General features: G+C 40.5%; 1 protein-coding gene across 1 annotated transcript in view; it reads left to right on the top strand.

Annotated features, from left to right (window-relative positions):
* The first annotated feature begins 397 nt into the window (after window positions 1-397).
* LOC311260334 (SH3 domain-binding protein 5-like) overlaps window positions 398-20213 on the top strand; it is a 43331-nt gene continuing 23515 nt past the window's right edge. Inside the window, exons 1-3 of the mRNA XM_084358041.1 lie at window positions 398-727; window positions 2673-2735; window positions 10060-10188. Coding sequence (XP_084214167.1) covers window positions 650-727; window positions 2673-2735; window positions 10060-10188 — 270 coding nt within the window. The 5' untranslated portion in view covers window positions 398-649. The remainder of the gene's footprint in view (window positions 728-2672; window positions 2736-10059; window positions 10189-20213) is intronic.

Here is a 20213-nt window from a genome sequence, read left to right as displayed (position 1 = left end):
CTTATTAAAGCATCAAACATACATTTTTAGATGAGTGAGGTGTTTAAATAACATCATGAAAAAAAAGAAAACTAAGGTGCATCTCAAAAAAATTCACAGAAAAGTTAATTTTTTTCTGTAATTTAATTTAAAAAAGTCAAACTTTCATATATTCTACATTCATCACACATAAAGAGAAAAGTCACAAATCCAGTCTCTCAAAGTTTGTCACGTTTTGAATGAAATTACGTGGAAACAAATGAACCAGTATGACAGCCTGCTCCTCCTCATGTGTGTCACCGCTGCGCTGCAGGGCACCGATGACCTCTCATACACTCCGCAGCCTCTCTGAAGGGGGCGTTCCCGGTCTGAGCAGAGCTCCGGTCATTTCAGCATCGGGCTCAGTGTGGAGGGAGAGCTGAGCGGGGAGAGACACTGCTGCTGCTGCCGCTGCCTCTGCTCGGTCCCCCCCGGTGGATACAAACCAGGATGTTCGTCTTCGTAAAACCCTCCTTTTAAAACAAATGAGCTGAAGCTGGTGCTATAAGTACGGCTGGTGAATCTAACGTGCGGTGAGCGGCTGAGGCGGATGACACTGGCGTCTCTGAGTCCGCCGGTGTAACGTTAACGCGTCTTTGTTCGGCTCTGACATCTGTCCCTCACCTCCAGTATGGACCCCCCAGAGAAGGAGCACAGGTCGGACGACGAGGCCGAATATGAAGACGAGGAGGTGGACCCCAGGATCCAGGTAACTGATCTTTACATCCAGTGCTGATATCGATTAGTGGTTTTTCATCGATCCGGGCTCATTGTAGTGCAGCCGACACAGCGCTGTAAGCTAACGGAGAACACAGTCCTAGCATGATGCTGCGTGTCCTCAGACACATGAAACCTGAAATCTTTTAAATGTCTTTTAAATAAACTTTTCAACATCTCTGTTCAGCTCACATGTTGTATTATATCTGCAATAACCCCCACAGCAGTGACCGTTTGACGTTGGTGTACGTGATGTGAGGAAAGTGGCTAATCTGATACTGATGCAAATGTGTTAAAAGCCACTTGAGTTCATGCTAATGTTGTTAAAACAACAATACAAAGAGGCTGATGAGCTTAAACCTGCAGTGTGGATGTTAACAGAGAAGCAGACAGCAGGGAAAGTCATAAATAAATGTAGGATATATTTTAATATTCACACAATACGAGTCAGAAATGTGTGTTTATGCAAAGCTTTTCAAAGTAAAGTCACAGTCTTTGTCCAAAGTACAAAGAAAATGAGGTAACAAACATGAAAATGATAAATAATATACAAGTCTCAAGTATTTACACTATGAAGAAGGCAGAATGAGTAATGTAATGGACTAGGGAGCGGATTAAACTGAGTATTTTATGTCTTAAAGCCTTCAAATAAAAGATTTGGAGCTGTGATTAGTTGTCAATTAGTAAATCAATCAGCAACTATTTTGATATTCGATTAATCAGTCTGAGTAATTTATTTTAAGGGGAACAAAAGAGTCAAAAGGATCTGATTCTACCTTCTTACCGAGTACCGAGTACCAAACAATGGACTAATCATCTATTCATCCAAGGAGCTGCAACGACTGATTAATCGATTGGCTGTCAACTATTGAATCAATCACCAACCACATTGATAATCAATTAGTCGGTTTTAGTGTTTTCTTAAGAAATAAAGTCCAAATTCTCTGATTCCAGCTTCTTAAATGTGAATATATTTCATTTACGGTGATTTTGAAAAATCAAACTTTATATGCTCATTTTTTCTTGTACTGGAGAAATAACTTAAACGATTCTGATCAATAGTGATCACATCAAGCTGATCAGGTATTTGATGAAAATTCAGTGTTGCTGCTCCAAAAGGTCGGTATTTAGTGCTGCAGCGACGTCTGGCTGCATGTTACCGTCCATAACATGATGCAATGAGTTCCTCTCAGTGAGGTACAGATTTTAACTCTAGCGGACTGGTACTGAAGTAGAAAAATCGATATCTGCAGATAAGTTGAAGCGTCTGAATCGCTATCAGGAGAGAAAATGTTGGAACAGTGCATCCGTAAAAAGAAAAATTAGGCTGCTACTAAGGATAACTTCCATCGTCAGTTGATCTGCCAGTAATCCTCTTGATTAATCAATTAGTTGTTCGGTCTATAAACCATCTGAAATATGGTGAAACATGTTGATCAGTGTTTCAGAAAGCCCAAGATGACGTCCTCAAATGTCTTGTTTTGTCCAAAACCCGAAGAGATTCAGTTTACTGTCACAGAGGAGGAAAGAAACCGGAAAATATTCACATTTAAGAAGCTGGAATCAAAGAAATTGGTCTTTATTTCTTAAGAAATCCCTCAACCCGATTAATCAACTATCAATGTGGTTGGCGATTAATGTAATAGTTGACAGCGTTGTTGCAGCTCTAGGATGAATAAATGATTAGTCCACTTCAGATGTTTCTCTGCTGATAGAGAGGTCACAGTTTATGTAACAGTTAAGGTAATATTTGATGTTGAACCCAGTTGCCTGGGTTAAAAATGAATATTTTCAAATCCCATCGAGTCCTGTGTTACTTCTAATTCTGTCCAGATGTTGCTCATTCCTCCTCCTGTACATCCAGATATTATATCACATTCTCCTTTCTCCTCCTCCTCTTCTGTGTTGCTTCACATCTGTTGCTTCATCTCTTCCAGGGGGAGCTGGAGAAACTCAACCAGTCCACCGATGACATCAACAGATGTGAGACGGAGCTGGAGGTCAGTCCCATACAGAGCCACGTGCATTGACTGTGTATGCAGGTTATCTGTGTGTTCGAGCAGTGGGTCAATTTTTTATCCGTTTGACTGATAGAGCTTGAAATCACGTAACCACTGCCAGCAGATAAGACTTCACATCTTCTGCTCGCTGACAGCCTGTGAAATCAACCTGTCAGTTTACGTGTTGTTGTGAAGGCACCACTGTGCAGATACAGCAGTTTTTCTCCTGAATTACAGCCGGACCTTTGCTCCGTGTCCAGTCCAAACTGTTTGTAAAGTTCACATTTTGTTCTCTGTCAGCAGATTTAAACCTTCAAGGAATCGGCCTGCATCTAGTTTTGTGAGAGAAACTGAGACGTTGTGATGCAATAAAATAATTTGGGTATTTAAAGGGATTTTACTGGCAGCTGTGTTCAGAGTGAAGCACGCAAAGTTGACCAAATAACTGTGTTGACCTTGCAGAGTGTCACTAAATGACTTTTTCAGAAAGGTATGGACTCTTATGGAGACACACTGCAAGGTCAACACAGTTATTTGGGCCATCAAGGTTGTTTAAGTTGCATAACTGATCTTTGAATCCCATTAAAGCCCAGTAAAGTCTGATGACTTACATACTGTATATGTAGGTCGGCAATATGCAGCTTTATAGAGGTGAAAGTCCAGAGTCTTGTCATGCTGAGAGCGTTACATGGTGTTAATGAGGCAGCTGAGAGGTTAAAGTGAACACGAGTTCATTAGTTTGTGTCTGCACAGGGAGATCAGATCAGATCTTCCATCTTCCACCCAAAGCTTTTACTGTCAGGAACAATTTTTCAAAGAACTAAAAGGTCCCTTCAGCCCGTTCTTGTCTTTTCTTTACAAGTGTACAACATTTGACTTTGTTTCGGTCTATAATTCACGCGTCAAAGCACAATGATCAAGAAACGGATGCGTCTGCTTCTGAAATAAAATGCTTCAGCACTGAAAGTCCCAGAGTTCCTGTACTCTTGGAAAGTACCCCCCTGAGCAGGGACTTTCTGTGGGGTAAAATAATATCAGTGGAAGTTAATTTAGACGCTGGTCCCTCTGGTGGAAACACGCTGAGTTCTTGCTAAGGTTCCTCGCCCCTTGGGATAGTGTGGCTACAGAGAAGATATATCCGCTTTTTCAAATGCACATAGCCTCACATTGTACATGATGGTGCTATCTAACGAGTCAGTTCACTTATCCTAATTCAAAACGGATCCAGTTGATGAATGATTGTGTGAACGCCAAACTTCCAGGTGGATTATCTTGTCTATACCTTGGCTGTGTTTTTCAGTCTGTCACTGTGAAGCAGCTGACACCAGTCGTCTGCGGTGCTTTAACTGCTGCTATTTCTGTTGTTTACGGATTTCTGAAAATAACTCTCCCACTAAATCGAATATTCCTCGGTTTGTTTTTGAGTACGGAGTCTCCTCCATCTGTATCACTTATGTTGTGTTTACTTTTGTGACAGTCGAACCTATAACCGGCCATGTGCCTGATGTATTCGACACTATTGTTAAACCGTGACTGATTTTTGTTTCTGCCCGTTCTTTATGGCTCCACTGACGACAAAATCAAGTCAAGTTGTTTTTATGTCTGACAAAGACGTCCACTGTTCAGGACTATGACCGTCCGCTGTCGGAGGGAAAAAAGCTCAATAATAGTCACGACACAGACGAAAACCAAACATCCACCAACTGGATCTCTCTTTGTTGATAGTGTTAAGGATCTGGAGAGATAGCTAAGATAAAGTGTAAAGACGCCACACAGTCTAACAGCAGCAACATCAAGAAATGCCCCCGAACAAATTCTTAGTAGTTATGCTCTTAAAGAAGGATTTGTTGTTTAGAGCTGAAATAATAAGACAATGAATTGATTTGTCTATGGACAGAAAATAACCTGAGAAAAATTTGATTAAATGTTTGCGTCATTTTTTAAGCAGAAATGGCAAAAAAAAAAAAAAAAAAGTTCAAGCTTCTGCAGTGTGAACGTTGATTTTCCGGTTTCCTTGGTCCTCTATATGAGAACACTGAATGTCTTCTGATTTCAGACTGTCGGCTTGACAAAACGAGACATTTGAAAACATCAGCAGCAGTTTATATCAATGAAAATAACCATTAGTTGTAGTCCTACACTTCTTGACTGACAAAGCACTTTTGGATCATCAACCCTGACTCACTTATATGGATAATATGTTATGAGACTCCATCAGCAACGATCTTGATAATCAATTATTTAAAACTGAAATGGAAAACTTTTCTACTTGTTCGGTGCAGCCTTACTTTTCTTTTAGTGTTGATTTTGGTGATTTTAATGTTTTGCTCGAGTACACTGAATGAGGACAGATACTTGTTGTCACATGACCTTTTAGGTGGATATTCCTGTTAAACCCTGTCTCTATTTATTCATCAGCTGCCCACATAAACACACAGAGTGCTTAAATCCTCTGCTGACAGGGTAGCCAGGATTAATCCTCTCCAAATTTCCCATTTTCCGCTTGAGTTTTGACGGAGCTCCCCGTAGTTTAGTTCAGGGATTGAAACGTCTGCAGCAGCATTAGCGTGAGCTCATCATATCGTGTGACCTAAAGAGGCTTTTGATTTAAAGCGTTCATGCTGCTGATGAGAGGACTGTGGTGTCCTAATGCACCGTCGTAGCAGCAAACTCAGTTTAATATAGCAGACGTTCCAAACATGACGCCTCAGGGCACATACATGACTTGACAAGGTGAACTGCGTCACAATGTGAGCGTCCGGAGGTCGGAGACTCTGCACTGCAGTCTGCATCAACCTCACTGAGATACAGAGGAGAGGACAGAGGGGAGAAGAGGACGAGAATATGAGTTTATGACTCAGTTAAAAGCTTTCTTTTGCATAATTGTTGGTTGTGTCGCTTCATAATCTTTGTCACATTTCATGTGTTACATAACGAGAAGTCTCAGTTTTGGACAGTCCTGTTAGGGTCAAAATGAAACGATGACATTGATGTTAAACTGCTGACTTTCAGCTTGAATTTAAGGGTGTTGTCATTCAGATACCACGAACTGAGTGGGAACGGTGTGCCTGTCGCCAAGGTTAAAAAGGGTTGTGATTCCTTCCTTCCTTTTAAAGCTGAAAGTCAGCACATTAACCCCCATAGTGTGCAGGACTCCAGAGCCAAAACAACTGTACTGTAATTTGTCTAGTTTCCTCCTTCGTGTCTGTAAGGTAGTGCTTCTGTTTAGCTGATTAATCTATTAGACAATCAGCAGGAAACCAGTCAGCAGTCATTTTGAGGATTGCTTAATCATTTGACTCATACATCAAGCCAAATGCAAAACATTCACTTGTTCAAGCTTCTAAAATGTGAGGATTATTTCACTGTAAATGAACGCCTTCGGACAAAACAACAGCACAGCTCTGAGGGGCTACTGTATACTTTTCAACAACGTCCATTGAGCTAAATGCTAATGCTAGCCAACAGGCTCGCAATGACAGTGATAACACACTGATGTTTAGTAGGAATGTTTGCCATGTTCACCATCTGAGTTTAGGGTGTTAGCATGCCAACATTTGTTGTTCTGTATGCTACAAGATTTTAATCATAATGTCTCTAATAGCTGTTGAGACATTTTAGGCTCGACTGAACTAAGGCGGTCGAAACGCGGTGACATCGCATCACTGTGGTCAATGAACAAATTACTTTGTCGATGCAGTATTAATGCATCAGTTGGTGTTGAAATGGAGGTCATGCTTGAAGATGAACGGGTGGAACAAAGGGTCTCTTTGAAGAAGTGATGGAGATAAAAAAATCAGATGAAGGATGGAAACAGCAGTTTAACAGATCAGCCATGGACTAAAATTTTAATTGGCGAAGAAAAGGGAGGACGGACTGATGTCTGAGTCTGGAGGGCAGGATACGATCAAAGTAGAGATCACAAACTTCAGACATCACTGAAATCAAACTGTACAGTGACGATGGCTCCAGCTGTCTGCATCGATCTAACACCTCAGCCTGCTGTAGCCTCAGGGCTTCTGGGTAAATTCATCACAAGGACCTGTAAGGTTGCACAGTTACTCCTAGAATACTTTTCTTTGTAGTGAGACACAAGATCTTGTGTTTAAACGGAGGCAAATCACTGTTGTTGATGTAGCTGATGGTGAAATCCAGCTATCTTTAGGTTTTTTTTGCTTTGAGAGCCTCTAATTTGCAGCCTGTTGTTACTTTGATGACACACTAACAAGATTTCTTGTAATAAGTGGGCCTTGGTGGAGGTCTCCTGTGGGATAAATTAGATTGAGTTTTTTCTTCTGGGATTTTGGCATCGAGTGTCATGAGCTTCCTTTTTTAGGCCGCTTAACAAATTAACTGTGAAGATTGTTTTTGAGCAATTGTGATTGAATTCAGCCTTTGAACCGTTCAAAAGTGGATTGCCCAATGCCTGACGGTGCAAACATTTGTGTAAACAACTTACAATAATGATCTTCACCCAGTGGACTCAGTTTACGATAGTAACAGTAATGACTAATGGTCAACAAGCATCGATTACAAGTTGCAGTAAATCATATTTACTTACTGATTTGTGACCACATCGTTTTGACCCTCAAGAAAATATTATACACCTTCTCCAAATGCGGTTTCCTTTATTTATTTATATATATATATCAAGTCTCAAGTCTCAGTTATAATGAGATCCCCAGTCGCTGGCCTCAGAGGGTTACTCTGTTCTGAGTTTTAAAGTTCACCAAAAGGTTGTTTTTCACAGTCTGAGAACAGCTGTCTCTCAGTCACAACGAATGTCAATAGAATTTCTATGGAGCTAAACATGATGAATGTGAAATACTGCAGCACACAAGTTGTTTCTCTTCATTCTCACACAACATCATGTTTGGGGAAGTTTCATTTATGTGTGACATTGTGGCTTTTAGAAAAAAGATTGCATGCTGCCAAACAACAAACTTGCAGAACTGTCGCCATAATTAAAAATGTATGTATTACTTCTTAATAATGACCAAAGGGGGTTGAAGTTGTGAGAAGTTATTGTCTGATATCTTAACAACAGTACTATTGTTCTTAATTAGTTAAGGAGAATTCGGCATAGCAGTTTAGTAGGAAAGGAACTTTGTCTTGGATGGAAACAGACAGAGCAGACGAGTTGTACAATGTATTTATTCATTACAAGAATAATACATGTGCTCATCAACAAACAATAACATTAGAAAGGCAATGAAAACCAATATGGTATTCAGCAGTCGTACACTCTGTGTGCAAGGCGACATTGACGTCACCAAATTTGCCACATGAGATTTCCTCACTCAATTTGACACGTTTCAAGAGTCAAAGAAAACTCCAGACTTGTGACACAGGCATGTGATTACATTAAACTACAGCTGCTTTGATCCTATCCATGCTTTTCACCATTTTTCTGGTATTTTTTTTTTAATGATGTAGCTAGTCAGGTAGTTATGTTTGAACATTAGTAAAAGTAAATGTACCTATTCATAAAGCACCTTTCTAAACCCAGGTTACAAAGTCCTTTTATGGCAACAACAATCGGAGTAAAAATAATGTAAAAGAAATCACAAATACCGAGCACAGAGCATACACAATACCAGCAAACAGAAACCCATACCTAGGTAACCCATTATTGAGTCCACTTACTGACTGCTCAAAACACTGAAACATATCTGGGATTGGGCACTGATTCAGAGGACTGGAACAAGTGTTAAAAATGAAAATGGTCATCACAACGTCAGATAGCCCAAAGTCATGTCTTCTTTTGTCCAACCAACACTCTAAAACCCAAAGACTCTTCATTTACTGTCATAAATGACCAAATAAAGCAGCAAATCTCCACATTTAACAAGCTGGTCCCAGCAAATGTTTGACAATTTGGCTTGAAAAATAACCCTAACCCTAACTTTCTTCCGACTGACTTATCGATTCATCAACTAACCGTTGCAGCTCCTTTTGAAATGGGCCATAGTAGAAAACTGAGCTTGGTTTTGATAATCTTTCAAGCCACAAGGTCAGAGATTTTATGGGTGGGGAGGAATTTGACCTCCTGTTCCGACATGTCAACAAGTATCTCCTGAAACCTATGACCCAAGAGATTAACATGTCTAGAACTCCTCACCAGTCTCAAGTACTGAAGAAGCCTCTTGAATGAGGAACATATGAGCATCTAAAATGGCAAATTCAGTTGTCATTGATGTAGTATTTCTAGATATCCAACAACAGTGGCCTGAGAGTCTTCTTAGACTACATACATCTAAACCTTGTTTTAATGGGTTCCTCTGTCTTGCCATTTGAGTTTTAATAGTATTTCCTCTGCTGGATAATTGCGTCAAATGCAACCTTTCGTGGTCAAAGGAACAAATTTGCCGGCACAGGATATTGGATCGAGCCCAGTGCCACCAAAACATCTTCGCTCCTGACGTCACTTGTGTAACTGACCCTGGCAAAAGAGAGAATTTCCCTGCAGGGATCCGTGAAGTTTCTGACTTGTTTTTCTCTTTTTGTTCTTGTTCTTTGAAAGTTTTGTGTCCTTCACACCAATTAGAAATTGATTTTTGTATTCCAGAGCTGAATGATTAACAGCCTGAGAAAATTCCCCTTGACTCGTCTGAATGAACAAACAAATCTCTCTAAGATGGAACAGCTTGCTAACAGAATTATATCGGATAATAGTTTTTCACAGGCCTCTGTCAACAGATTGCCATGGATCTGTGTTTATTTGGACACTCTTGTTCTCAGAAAAACTGTGTCAGCTTTATCTGGCACATGATGTGAATGCTTTGCCCAGATCAGATTGAGTTTAATGGTTGGGAGTTAATGTTTCTCATCCTTTTTATTTGAGACCTACTTTTTTGCGGTTTTATCTTGGGACTGGGGATATTCGAGTTTTTACTTGTTGTGACTCATACAGGGGCACCAATGGAGCAATTTAATTTCCTTGACTATTGCAAGCAGCTGCTAAGATGAAGGTTAAGGGCCAAAAGCCACAACAAGCTGTCAAGAGATGTTGCATGTGTTCATTCAGAAGCAGAAGGCAAAATCAGTTAAACAGGAAACATTTTAGCATGCAGCAGGAGATCTGATTTAATCCAACACTGAGCTCTGTTGTAGCTGACAGTAAAATCAAAGGCTGTCAGCTTAGAGTTGATTGTTTTTTTAAATGGAACAGGATACATAACTGCTTCGTTTTTAAATCAATTAAACATTTTTCAATAATTGGGGTTTTTGCAGAGGACCTCAAACATTCAACAAGTTATGCTGGTATCCTTTCTTTTTTGTAGGATGACTTGAATTACTGAAGCTTTCTTTTTCTCTCTCTCAGGATGCGAGGCAGAAGTTCCGCTCGGTTCTGGTTGAGGCCACGGTGAAGCTGGACGAACTGGTGAAGAAGATCGGCAAGGCTGTGGAGGAGTCCAAGCCTTACTGGGAGGCCCGCAGGTTGGCCAGACAGGTCAGTCAACAGTGCTCGGAGGGAAAGGGAAACAATTTTTAAGTCTTTTTGGACATGTTCAAGTCAGGTGTTATGTAGAGCCACAGATCCACTTGGTTCTGAAGAACCAAGAAATGACTAGGGACCTGAGTTGCACCAGGTCCAAATTATACTCACTCTAATCAGGTTTTGTTTTACTGCCAAAGATCTTGGCTCTGTGTGTTCAGTACCTGCATGGATCTGAATGGATCCAAGTGTTCTCAGTATCAGCTCTGATCTGAGTTCATTATCTCTGCAGGATAAATAAAATGTTTTATGAAATCAGCAGCTTGTATTAAAAGTATGCCATTAAATGACAATGACAAATTATTATTTTCCCTTCATCCAGTAGGCCCCGAAATTATTGGTGGAGGAGGAAAATGGGGCAATTACTTCTTTGAAGCAGATAAACAAATTCATTAACATTCTGCTAATTTGTACCACAGCTGCTTGTGAATTGATGGATCATCTTGCTGCTGCAGGTGTTGGTGGTCCATCTATTAAACAATTTATTTATACATGTTGGGCTCAAGGACATTTTCCTAGGTTCCTTTTATGATGGAGTCCAACGTTTTGTTCCCATGGAGATCAGCCAATCGCAAGGACATTTTTCTTTACTAGTGTTACTTCTATTTTTTATTACATAGCTGAGACCAAGTCTTCTCTTGATTTTTTTGTTTGTTTTTGCTTTCATATCATGATTAGTCTCAAAGAAGACAAGCCGTCATTTTTTGTGACTTTACCGGAGTCAGAGTCTCCAGTCTAAAAACATTGACTCAGAAAGACCTGATTATTGGGTAGAAGATCGGATGGATGGACAGATGAATAAAGCAGCAAGAAAGTGAAGTGTCACTAATTTTACCTCTATAGGAATGGATTATGAGGACGGGTTGGTTGATAATAATGAATAGATGAGAATGAAGTGAGTTACATTGTTAAATTACAGAAGGATTTTCCTGTTTTGTGTGGTTTAACATTCACCACCGTAAAATTACATCTCGTTAACTGCCTTCCTGTTTTGTTGTTTTCCCAGCTTTTACAAGTTGCATGCTGAAGAGACGGTATAATTTTTACGCACCAACTCAAATCACTCAAAGTCGAGTTGATAAGTAAAATGCAGAAACCGGATACAGCTTAAATTGGGGAGGGAACTACGCACACATTTCAGACCACATCTCAGTTCCCTTTTCAACCCAGCCTCAGCCTGTGAGTGTGCGTTGTAAATAAAGGGGGAAGCAGCCACCTGCACATCTCGATAAGAGCCCACACAGCTGTAAGAGCCCAGGAAGTGCAGGGATCGACTGAAGCTCTAAAAGGCTTCATTGTAGAGTCTTTTTGCCTCCCCACCTTCTGATGGAGCTCGTGTAGGACGGCTATCAGCAGCGTTCAGGTTTTCATGAGGAGATATGTGATTGCTGTGAATTTGAAGGGTTATTTCTCTGCGGTGTACGGAGAAACAGGCAATGGTGAAAGCATTTTCTGTGAAGTGACACTGCAGTTGGACTTCCCCTATTTTAGCTTTATGTCCTTTCTTAACCCAAGTTCTCCATTGCCACTGTTACTATTATTCTTAGTAAGGATCACATGGAAATGTTAAAGTAGAGATTGAGCACATTTGTGGCCAAAAATATAAAATCAGTGATATTCAAACTCATTAAGTTTGACATATACTTTGGTTTTGTTTGACCTGTTCCTACATGTCTTTGTATTTAATCTGAGATTTGTCACAAACCTAAAATATAGCTAAATGTAGCTTTAGCATCTGGGGTTCCCATGGGCAATTGAACCACCGGCCTTATTCGCATTAACTGTTTTTGTTGAGAATAACAGGACATAATATGAACTTTTTGTAAAAAGTATAAATGAACAGTATAACGATACGTTTCAAATGGGATAGAAACATCGGCCTGTAAGGATGAGAGTTGTATACTTGACCCATTCAGCCAAGATGGCTTGCTCTAGAGGCGCACTTTGTTTCTGTTTCATGAGTTGAATTACGATGTTCCAGGAAAAACGCCAACACAAGACACAGAGCTACTGTACGACCCGATTGGTTAGCTTCAATGATGGCCCATGAACAAATTGAATTATGTTTTCTAAGAACAGCATCAACATGATGATGTCAGATAAACCCACGAGGTCATCAGATAATCCATTAAGTCATTGCTTCTCCATTTATGCCAAGCCTTTTGTGCAAAACATGCTGCTTGAATCGCTTTTGCTCTTTGCACTTGCAAATGAAGACAAAAATAGAGTTAGGGTGACTAAAGTGTTTGTAAAAGTATAAAAAAAGGTTTGTCTCCTTTGCTGGTGTGAGCATCTTGATTTGCGATGATCTGATGGGGAACTGAGATGAGGATGTACAGCATGTGATCGTTCTAGTTCCTTCCACCTGTCAGTTCTCACCTGCTAGCCTGATTTTATTTTTCCTCTCGACACTTACTTTCACTTCCTAATAATGTATCTGGAACAACTTCAGATCAACCGTAAAATATGCTGCAAATCCAACAGAGTTGGTTCCACTGCTCAGAGAGCAGAAATACTGTATTCATTACAGACATTTTTCCACTTTCTCGAGAAGTCTCATACATTGTAGGGAAGTGCAGAAATAGACTGAGGTGTTCAAGCAAAAAAAAACAAATGACAAATGTGAGAAGGAAGAAAATTAGAAAATGCAGAAGATTGAGGCAGGGTTCGTGTTTTCCTCCAGGGAGGCAGAACAATTTTACCCACCATCACTCTTTTGCTCTGTGAGGGATACGATTTGGATAAGTTCTTTATGAACACAGTTCTGACTTGGCTGACAGTTATGCTGCACCAATCTTTTCTGCATGACCAGACAGACTAAATTAGCTTGAAATCGGTCTGACAAAAATGATAAGTTAGACTTTAAGGGAAGATTTGAGCTCCTCTCCTCATCCAGATGACACACTTTTGCTATATTTGCTAAGTTAGAGAGAATGTCATGTAACTTGAATGAACAACACAGGGACAGTATCCTGTTGTGTGAATCATCTTTCATGTTAAAGGGTCTTTAAGAACGTCTCTAAAGATGCTGTTCTGTTCTGAAGAAGATCTTGACGACGAGTTCAGGTCGGGTCCAATCCTCCCGATTCCCTAATTGTTGTTGCTCTTGATCAGTTGGGGTATCGTTTAATCGTCAAAATCAATGCTGGTTTTTTAGCTATCAAAAAGCTTTGGTTTCCATTAAGAGGTTTGGGTGTTCAGCTCTGCTGTATTGCAACGTGATATGTATATGCAATGGCAAAAATCCACCTTTTAGCAGGATCGGCCAGGCCGGGGTCAGGTTCAAAGAGAACCTGCAATCGTTGGAGGGTTATTTGATTATAGGTCTTACGCTCTACTTTTCCTCAGGGTGTCTGGCTCTGTCTCTATGAAACAGAGAATATCGTTTAAACTTCACCTCTGCTTTGAAATCCAAATTGTGAAACAAGTTAAATGGTAAAGATAATACTTGGGATCGGTAGGGCAGGTAAGGATAAGTTTTATTTCTCATGTCCCCTCATGACAAGATGGAAAGTCTGGGGTGACCGTGGAGTCGAGGTTTGGCGCAATTGGATTTGGAGGTGACTGAGTGTGTACAGTCGATACCAGTGTATCCCTCGGGGTACCTCAGAGGTACAAAAGAAAATTGAATCTGACTCAACTGTTGCCACAATGTAATGCGATATTTCAGATGCGTATTTCTACTGTTACCTTGTGATTGTCCCAACAAAAGATGCATGCCATTGTGGTATATTTTTGGAGTAGTTTTATAACCCACAGTAGATTATTTCGGTGTCAGATGAGCCTTCAAACCGATGGAGCTGCCTCTCAAACTGACCTTACTAGATCGTGATATTTTTCAGTTTTGCTTTTGCAGCCAGATGAAGTATAAATGTGTTAAATCTGTGCTTGCAAAGAGAAATCTGGGACTTGGAGCTCAACAACATGTCTAGTCCTCACATTAATTCAATTTGCACTCGTCTGTTTCCTCTGTCCAATTTTCTCTGGGCCACAGATCAAGAATCTATTAAGCGGAGCCAATTATCTGTTCATAGTCTGACGGCTGCTGACTGAGATGATGATTCACTGAGACTTATTTGACAAAGAAAGTATCAGATATTCTGTATGGATAACCACAACAGTAATAATGTGCTTTTATACCCTGTTCACACTGTCAATTTACACAATCTGTTAATGTCTCTGCCCTGACATGTATTTTTTGTTGAAACATCTTGTTCAAGGGCACTTTGCTGGTTTTTGTGTGAGGTGTTCTCAGCAGGTCTGATGTTTGAAACCACTGACTTTGAAATCACAGCCAGCTTTGATAACCTCGCCATAGCTGAATCAACTGGCCTACATAAACATTTTCCATCTGGTCTACTTCTCTATGCTTGCTCTCCAAATGCCTCCAAGAGCAGATTTAGTGTTTTGTTATGCTTTATATCAACAGAGAAAGATAAACGTCAGTTTGGTAAGCCGGCCTTGTTCTGCTCTCAAATTTTTCCATCGCTCATCTCTCTGTGTCGGCCTCCATACTCAGATTTCTTCTTTGTCTTTCCCTCTCTCTGATGGCTACAGACTGCAGTGGAGCTTTTATCAGATCTCTGCAGTAATTCAATGCTTCACTACCACTTAAGCATTTAAAGCCGAGGCTTTGCTTATAGAAAGTAGCACAACATTATTAGGGTGATGGTGAAACAAAATAAATGTGCTGAGCAAGATGTAAATACTGTAGACTACATTTGAACATGATTGTCAAAACTGAACGCTCATTTCAATCCATTTTTGATTCAAATTTAAAAATCGTGGCGCCCCTACTCTTGATATATCACGTTTGATGTGTAATAGTCTTAATAGCAACAGTAAACATGTACGATTCGTGCACGCACTTCATGCCGCCATAAAGGTGGGTTGTTGTTTTAGGTGTCATTTAGAGCAGATGGATTGTGGACTCCATCTTGCTCATAATGAACAATTGGCCCCGAAATTCTCCGCAGTGGTTTAGTATCTGTCCATCTTGTCTTGTTTGTCTTGTCGTTTATATCTAATCTATTTCCATAAATGAGTCGCCGGCCCCTGAATGCATTTGGATCTTTAACAAGATGGTGCAATCCTTCATCTCCCCCGCCGCGCTGTAGGAATCCTTCTGGTATACTATGATACACAGTTTGTTTTTCTGAACAGATGGTGAAGAAGGCTTTTGGAACCAAAATAGAAAAAGCTGAAGTCGAGTAAAAACAGTTGCTTGTCGGAGGCTGTTAATGTTTTTTTTCTTCTCATTGTGGGTGTCTAGCGTTTTCTAATCAGCTTTTGAGAATCTTGTAAATGGCCCCTGACACAATTAGGCACAAAATCGCCTTGGAGTCATTTGCTTTAATGATTTGCCTGCTAAAAATATCTCAGATTAAAGACACAGTGGGTCTCCTTGTCACTGTGTTTGTGCAGTGTTGGACTCGGTTAGCAACACTGGCTCATAGCTCGATTTCTGCAGAGGTTTGATTTATGTAATTGACGTTTTAATTGTATTTTTCTTCTTTATTGACTGCTGAATCTGTTTAGGAGGGATGTGACTGCAAAATCAGCCATTTACTTCTTTGTCTTGGCTTGTTTTCTGATGCTTATTGGCTCCTTTCCCTTTCTCCACTTATTTGTTCCTTTCCTTGATTCCTTCATTCCACCCTTGCTTCTTTCTTTCTTGGTACATTCGATGCATTTTCTTTCTTAATTTCGCTCTTCCCCTATTTACCTTGTATTACATTCATCTGCATTTCTTTCATCAATCTTTCCTTTGGTTTTTTTCCTCTCCATCTTGAAACTCCTCCTCCCTCCCTTTATTTTGTAACTCATTTTCCCCTTCCATGTTAATTTTGTAAATTTGTTCTTCCTTTACTTCCCTGGATCTTTCTCACCTTTTCCCATTCTTCCTTTCTTGATCTCAGTTCACTTTTGTTACATCCCAGTCATCGCATCATCCTGTTATGAACACAATATTTAGCTTGACTCACTGTTTTGTTCCCTCCTCTGTCCCTCTCTGCTCCCTCCATTGCTCTCCCACTCAGTCTGATAAGAAACACATTATTTGCGGTCGCAGATAAGCAGCAGGCAGCGCCCAGGGAGCGGCGGCAGGTGCGGGTGGAGACAAACGATTTGCTTTGACCTTGACTCCAGATAGACGATAAAATACAGACTTTTAGCGCTACGAGTGTTGGATAATCTACATTTGCATATCAGGCCTCCCGCTGGCAGCTAACGATTCATGATTCAGTCATTATGCAGAAGTACAGCGAGGGTTTCCCATTCAGTTCTATTTGGGCCTTAAAAAAAGTGCTGAAAGTAGCAAATTTAAAACAAAATGAAACTTTTAAATTGAATTGATGGCCTTTTGAAAATACTTTTAAGTAGTACATAAAAAAAAAACATTGTATATGACGTGTAGTGTGCTTCAGCTCCTCTTGATTTGACGAACTGTGAGTAACAAAGGAGGCTTTTGTCTTGAATCATCCGGAAAGTCACCACAGCATCCTCACATTTGATGTCCAAGTGATGTCTTAGACCACTGAATATTAATATGACCCATGAATGATTCAGGAGCCCATAAGTGAAATATGCAAATAAATTAAACAAGGGAGGGAGATGATGGCATATTAGGCTATGAAATAGAGTGGACCAAAAAGTTTTTTATTCATAATTAAAAGAATAAAAAAGAGAGGACCAATAATGACAAGAGCCAACAATTTGTTTCTTTAATTTTTAATTCAGATTCAGGGACAGGTCAAAAAAACAATTTGTCAAATAATAATGTACAGTTTTATAATCCATTTATTACGTATTACAAGTACTTTTTCAAGCAGAAATGGCTGAAATCTGCTGTTTCGAGCTTCTTAAATGTAAATTTCCTTTTTTCTTTGTCATGATCAACAATAAATGAACTAGCCTGTCAACATGTTGATGTTCTGACTCATACCACCACTACGCACCACACCCGTCTTTGAAATCGCCTTTAATTTCATTCTTAACGACACACCTGTAATGGCTCCTTCCCAACTTCCTACCTCCCCGGTTCTGCTGTCTTTGCTCACACCACAGCTATTTTTAAACTCTGCCTTTATTTTGATCTCAACTACACACCTGTAAGGTCTACAGACTGACATGTAACACCTGGCAAAATACTCGTAGGTGTTTCTGTGGTAGTTCCTGCTGCAGTAGGTGTCTCCAGTAACACACACAGACTCACGAGCTGAAAACATTACCAGCCGACGCTGTTGCAGCTATTTGAAGCTATCGAGCCCTTAGAGAGTTTGCTAGCAGGATTCTTCTGCTCAAGGACACTTTGGGCGACACATTAAAAATTTCACGACTCAAACTTGTGACCTTTCTGTAAGGGAGCGGCGTCCCTGAATCTCTCTGGTGAAGCTACGTCAGGTGTTCCAGAAAGACATAAAGAGATGCACTTACCGATGACCTGAGGCGTAGCCGGGTAAGTGGGTCAGGGTGACGAGGCAAGAAAGTTTTCAGGGTGATTGCTTGAGTGCACATCGCTTCAAAGACGCACGTTTTTAAGTGCTGACTCCGGTGGGACGGAGCGAGGCTGCCTGCCGTATCCGAGCTTAAATCTTGAGCAGGAGGGGTTTTTTTTTTTTAATGTAATGAAAAATGCATCAGGCTTACTTTTTATTCCACTTCACCTCTCGACTCAAGGCTGCAGATGGAAATGAGGCTATGTGTGTTTGTTTTTTGTGTTTGCACCTCACAGTATGAAATTCTTCTGTTTTCATTTGCATTCTTGTAGCACTGGAGCACTTTTGTCCTTAGTGGTTATTCTCTCAGCACGAGAGTCAGATGATTGGGCTGAGCTGCAGTGACTACTCTAAATCTCCTAGTTTTGTATTGGGATGGAGCATTAAAGTCTCTGAAAGTGGATGACTCAGTGCCTTCTCATCAACTGCAGGAGCTGATTGAAAGCAGCAGCCGCTCAGCCTGCAGCACCACAGTGTGTGTCTGCAGGTTAGCTGATGTCTGCTGAGAAAGAGAGAAGGGAGGGAGGGAGGAAGTCGGAGTTTGAGAGACAGTAAGGCAGATCGAGTTCGAGATTAGGATGCACATGATTTGGATGAGGGATGAAACGGGCGTGGAGGAAATTTGCAGAAAGGAGGATGATTTGTCGTTAAAGAGATCTCTTGCGATAAGGCTGAGCCAGTGATGCAAAACAAGCCTTGGTTCCCTGAGGTGGAGGAAAAATCCAAATAAATGCAGTCCGAGTCTGCTGAAGACACGTGGATGTCTTTGTGGGTTTAAGACCAAGATAACTCGTCTGTTAACGAGGCAACCCAATAAACATCACGAGCTTGGTGCAGTGGTCTACCTGAACGTTGGAAATAACTGCTGCTTCAAGGCTACTGAGGATGGATCATTTATCGGGCCTGATATTCAGCATTATTCTGAATATCCAGAGTCCATAACATTATCTGACTGGTTAAATGTCGCAGGCGATTGTCTATCAACACTGAATAAGTTGAATCTGCAAAGTAACTAGTAAAGTTATTACATTAATGTAGTGGAGTGGAAATAGAAAGTTGCAGACAATGAAAATACTCAAGTAAAGTAGCTCAAAATTGTATTTAAGTACAGAACTAGAGTAAACTGTGTCAGGTAATATGCCATCACTGGTTAATCCTAAATCTGACACAAAGGGTCTCCTTGATCACAAAAGTTGGTATTTGCCCTGAAAGAACCATATCAGCAACTATAGAACTGTCTTTTGAATATAATATATTATGTTTTTGCCTTTCTATTAATATACACACTTCATTTTAGTATCACGATTATACGAAATAATAATAATTTAATTGTAGATTAACTATGTCATTCATTTTTGGTTCCAGCTTCTTAAATGTGAGGATTTGCTGCTTTTCTTTGTTGTTTGTGTGAGTAAATGGAAGGTTTTGGGTTTTGGACTGTTGGCAGGACAAGAGGAGACATTTGAATATGTCACATTAAGCTCTGGGAAGTTGTTATGAGCATTTTTCACAATATATTGTCACCTTATAGACACACAAGTAACCGTGAGAATAATCGGCAGATTAATCGATAATGAAAATAATCTTAGTTGCAGGCATACTGCAGCGTTTCCTCTACATTCATTCAGGAGTGGAGGATCACCACAGCTAGATAAAATGGGACATTGAATATTTTAATCTAGATAACAAAACAAAACAAAAACTAACAAGCACAGCCCTTTAATCGTGATAAGATAACTAAGACCAACAGGGACGGACACGAAACAGAACCAAAAATTCCCCCCTGCCACCACTGCTACAGTAACGTGTTTCTTTTGTTAATGTTTTGTCACATGATTTCTTTTTTAAACCTTGGGCAAATGTCATATTGTGAAAGATAAACTGTATGCTCTTTTGGGCCGACATTATACGTGACCACCTCCTGCTCGTGATCATCAGATGTTGGATGCGCGGATATCCTCAGTGGCCGTGACGGTGGCCTGAGTTTGAACAGATGTCAGGGGATTAGTGAAGAGAAATGATGAGCAAATCCCGGCTGTTCGGATGATGATACGCTAGATTTGTAGAGGAAGATCTGATTCAGTCGAAAGAGAAAGCTGCGAGGAGGTAGAGGACAGGAAAGGACGGGGTAGACATGAGACATGGAGAGAAAACTGAGCGAGGAAGAGCAGCACTGACACGCTTCACTTAATGAATTTGATTGTTTTGGCTCTGTGTCAGCAGTCAATGCCAAAACCTGTGCAGTCACCCATCCTCTCCCATCAGACAGATGGGTTTATTGGTGGCTGGGGTGTTGAGAGCTGGTGAGGAGATGGGGGTGAGGTTTGGGTGTGGCATCATTACGTGCCGGGCCAACAGAAGTCACATCAGAAGGTGGCACAGCTGAATTTATCAAGGTGTCCTCACAGGAGGAGGGTCCTAGAAGTCCTTGAACAACTGTTGTGGGAGAGCTAACAGCTAATATGCTAGCAAGCTGGGAACATT

This window comes from Pagrus pagrus (genome assembly GCF_965226575.1).
Source record: "Pagrus pagrus genome assembly, chromosome: 7".
Classification (NCBI taxonomy): Eukaryota; Metazoa; Chordata; class Actinopteri; order Spariformes; family Sparidae; genus Pagrus; species Pagrus pagrus.
Note: the sequence above shows the minus strand (reverse complement) of the source record. Positions and strands in the feature narration are given on the sequence as shown.